Source organism: Gavialis gangeticus, unplaced genomic scaffold (genome assembly GCF_001723915.1).
Source record: "Gavialis gangeticus isolate Ggan-Ray unplaced genomic scaffold, GavGan_comp1, whole genome shotgun sequence".
NCBI classification, from domain to species: Eukaryota; Metazoa; Chordata; order Crocodylia; family Gavialidae; genus Gavialis; species Gavialis gangeticus.
The window spans coordinates 57,662,096-57,666,334 of NW_017729004.1; the positions used below are offsets into that span (position 1 = coordinate 57,662,096).

At 37.4% G+C, this 4,239-nt stretch overlaps 1 protein-coding gene across 4 annotated transcripts in view; it reads left to right on the forward strand.

The window, feature by feature from the left end:
* The window catches only part of COL1A2 (collagen type I alpha 2 chain), a 68,373-nt gene that overhangs the window by 12,143 nt on the left and 51,991 nt on the right, over positions 1 to 4,239 (forward strand). For 3 of the 4 annotated variants that reach the window (XM_019508437.1, XM_019508435.1, XM_019508438.1), the window contains exons 7-8: positions 3,843 to 3,887; positions 3,997 to 4,050. In XM_019508437.1, the coding sequence (XP_019363982.1) occupies positions 3,843 to 3,887; positions 3,997 to 4,050 (99 nt within the window). Of the gene's footprint in view, positions 1 to 23; positions 81 to 3,842; positions 3,888 to 3,996; positions 4,051 to 4,239 lie in introns of all 4 variants that reach the window. The other variant, XM_019508436.1, reaches the window with a different exon arrangement.

A 4,239-nucleotide genomic window follows, 5' to 3' on the forward strand; every position in this document is an offset into this window, starting at 1 on the left:
TTGAACCTGTTTCTCCCATACAGAACTTTGCTGCTCAGTATGACGGAGCTAAAGCAGGTGACTATGGCGCAGGACCAATGGTAGGTAATTTTTGGGGGTTTTTTTCCCTCATTTGACAGCTTGTAGAGATGTGAATACTGGAGGTTTTTATTTAAATCCCTTTTTCATCTCTTAGCTTAGGAGTGGCACAGACAGCCTGTGTGTGTGATGTGGCATATTTGAAGTGAACAGGCAGCGCAGTGGCAGATGGGACAGGGGACAGAAGGCAAAGCATCAGATCAGGCAGGGAGCAGACAGTTGAGCAGCGGATGAGTCTAGTCCTGCACCCTCCCCGAATGCCATCCTTATTTGTGGGATGCCTACCAAAAAAGGTTGGCCCCCACTCCTAGCTGATCACAACTGGAATCATACTTTCAAACTGAGTGACCATGCCATAGTCTGCATCACAATACAAACTTGTCTCTATAATGTAGAGCAGTATTAAATATTTGTACTAATCTTAAGGCCCTATCCTCAGCTAGTGTATAGCAATATATATTTCCCTCAGACTGTAGCTCAAGCTGGGGAATCTTACCTTTAATTTATCAGCAAAGTTCATTGTCTAATCTTGGATAAAATGTTGGTTTGATTTGATATCACTTTCCCCATAATGAGACAGAAGACAATTGCATTTTGGGAATGAAGGAAGCTGACTATAAAAATAATCATAGTCATGCAGATGGAAAGAGAACTTGTCTCAGCACCATTGATATGATGAACTTGTGGGAACAATTTCTCTCCCCCAGAGCTGTGTAACCATGTTGACTCATTTGGCGTAGAAAAGGTTTAATGGTGTCAAATGGAAGGGCACAGTGTGCTCTCTTAATCTAGTGTCAGTGTTTTCACACCTAAAAGTAGGTAGAAAAAATAGATATGCACAACTTCCCTTGCAGCCATTTTAAGAGAAAGTAAAATATAAATTGAACTTGATTCAAAATAAGGGAAGGCCAGCCTGAAAGGGGAACCTTTCCTGCCTACTGTATAGTCCGCAGAATGGGCATTTAAGGAGTCTTTTACCTCTCCATATAGATTTGTAATTGCATTTACATTACATCACATCTGTGCTACATTTACATTACAGCACATCTGTGCTACATGCACATGTGGATGGCAGAATTTAGCTTGTAATCTGTTTTCAGTTATTTCTGGGTAATGTGATGATGGAAAAGAAGGTTGAATTTCGTACTATGTCTCCAGGAGCAAATATCACATGGTGTCAGTGATGTTGCTGTACCTAAACTTAATCAGTGGGTTAAATTCTGCTTGACTTCACAACTGTTCAGTGAACAGCAAAGTTACTAGTGGATCCAGGGATGTGATTCTGAGTAAAATTTGTACCCAGCTGGTCACACTGATCAATATTAGGGTTTACTGCCTGTTGTAATTTCTGAAAATAGCTTTGCTTTGAAGTTTTCATAAAAATATATTGACCAATATACCTGCCAGTAATATTAGCTACTCCATGTTCTCCATAATCTACCTGTGTTGCTACTGTCACATTTCTCAAGTGAACGTAAACTCCTTCAATAGGTCATAACATGTAGTTTTACTTTGACAACATATAAAGAAACAAAGACAAGATTATCACTGGGCTTTTCAGCAATAGCTCTACGGTGGGAGGAAAGCATTTTTATCTGAGCATCAAGATTCCATGCGTTTACCCCTGACAGGAAGTAGGATTTGATTGAAAAGTGTCATTTAACAATTTTTTCATAAAGCATGAGCAAATTTGTTTTCACCTGACACCAGCACCAATAGATTCTACACGCAGCAAGGCAATTGCCTCTTGTTTCTTCATACTTTTCACTTGTGATAGTTCTATATAGAACTTCAGCCCAATCTTAAAAGCAGTCATTATTCAAATATTTCATTACCTTCAATGGGAATTTTGAATGTAGAATGAATAATTGGGCAGAATGAAGTTATATATACTCAGAGGTATCTAAGTTATGCCCCTGTTCAACAAACGTATGGTCCCTAACACACCAATAACATACATAACCTATTGCATGACAATAATGGAGTACCCTTGAACAAGTCAAGGTTTGTATGTAGAGTGGATAAATGATGATCTGAAAATGATAATCACTATTATGATAGATATGGCATGAGTACCTTCTTTTAACTTCAGTAAGAATAGTGCAACCATGAGTAAGAAAAATGGATTCAGTTACCATATTCCAAAGCATATGTACTGTTATAGAATATCATACATTTTTTATGTAGCAAATTCTGGTTGGAAGGGGCATTTATTACTTGCTTGCAAATGCTACACAAAAGAAATGGAAAAAGCCAAATGTAAAGCTTAACAAGGACCTACTCTGACCTGAGTACTTAATTCTGAGGTTTTATGTGAGAAGTGGTATATAGGCCTTCTGAAGAGCAGGGGGTTTATCCAGTATTAATATATATGATGGATGTACTGCCACCCACTAACTGTAGGCTCCAGAGGGCAATGAACACGGGCAACATGTTGCCTAAAAGAAGACCCCTTTAATGTTGTTCATGGCCACAGGAAATTTAAAAAGTTAACTAAGATTGACAGGAAGTAAAAAATAAGATATTGCCCATGGCATTTTTCATGCATAATATTTTGCCCATGGGCCAATGAAGGTTGAGGACCATTTCTGTAAGGAAACGTCTTCTAGCCAATAGGCATGTATTTTTTCCACTTTTAATTTAATTATTCACATTTTAAGATAATGTAATATTCCCCACATAATCTAATAAAAAGTTTATTACATCAGCTTTCATTTTGTTCTCAAAACTACAAATATTCTGAAACATACTTTTAGAAGACTGTAATCCATTAATATTTAATTGTTTCAGATAAATTGCAAAACACTCTATCTAAAATGCTATTTTTGCAAGATATACATTTAAAATAAGATGGAATACAGGGAGATTGTTTATTTGTTTTTACAGCATTTAAGACAGTTATGCATTAGTCTCTTAACAATCCTGTTTAAGAATGGTAGTCATCTATGGGCATGTCAGGGCATAATTTGGTTTCCTAATGTTAGTTTAGCAGAGTTAAGTTTTTAATACTTAACAGAGTCCTTTGTAAAGTGGAAAACACCATAATTAGAATACAAGATGCACATTTGAAAAAGCATTCCATTCACAGTATGTACACAAAGTGGTTTTTCTAAATTATATACAAGCAGGGGGGTTTCAATTCATGCTGATACTAATATTTATAATAATTATCTGTATTTTTTTCTCTTGGTGCCTGCCATTTAGGCAATTCTTATTTTCAACATCCTTTCCACTACTTTGAAAAGCTGCTGGCCAACCTGGCAGACTCTAGAATGAAACTTCCCTTAATAATGGCTTGTTTGTGGGCACGTGCAAAATCCTGGCACTATCCTTTCATTCTGCCTGTCTCCATAAGAAAAGAGCAGGCAGATAGAAAGGAGGAATGAACCAGTGTTCAGAAACAACTGTATCATATGTTCATTTGCAAACCAAAAAAAGTCTAATTGTTGGTTTGTCAGCCACAGCAGTGTTTCTTTATTGACTTCACTATAACATATGTACATTATGGTTTATGATGGTTTGATGGCAGATGAAACAGAATTGGGACAGCTCTGCTTTAGATGGCCTGTGTGCTTTCAGCAAGATCATTTAATTTTGCATCTGTCAAGATAGCTATTGGACAGTGACAACAGGAATGCCTGCCTACTTCTCAGGAATTTTGTAGGACTTCATGATTTTGACTTTGTGCTAAATGCAAGTTACTGTATGATGAAGAGGTATTATTATTATTATGCTAACAGATTTTTTTGTGTAACTTTTTTTAGGGTTTAATGGGACCCAGAGGCCCACCTGGAACAAGTGGACCTCCTGTAAGCATATTTACATTACCCATTGGTTGGGCAAGGGGGTATATGTATACATGTGAATATCTGTTTGTTTTTTTTCTATAAGAGGACACTAAGAGAGCTCTCTTTCTAGGGTCCTCCTGGCTTCCAAGGACCTCATGGTGAGCCTGGTGAACCTGGTCAAACAGTAAGTAGACTTTTTTTTCCAACTGTTGAAGTCAGTGAACATGAGTTCTAATCTTTTTTATCTGCATGTCCATGTGAATTTGAACCTGCCACTTCTGCTGAGTCCTGGTGCAGAGAGAGAAGTGAGATTCATGCTGCTCAAGTCCATAAACCACAAAGCCAATTGGCTTTCACAAAACTTCAGAAGGAA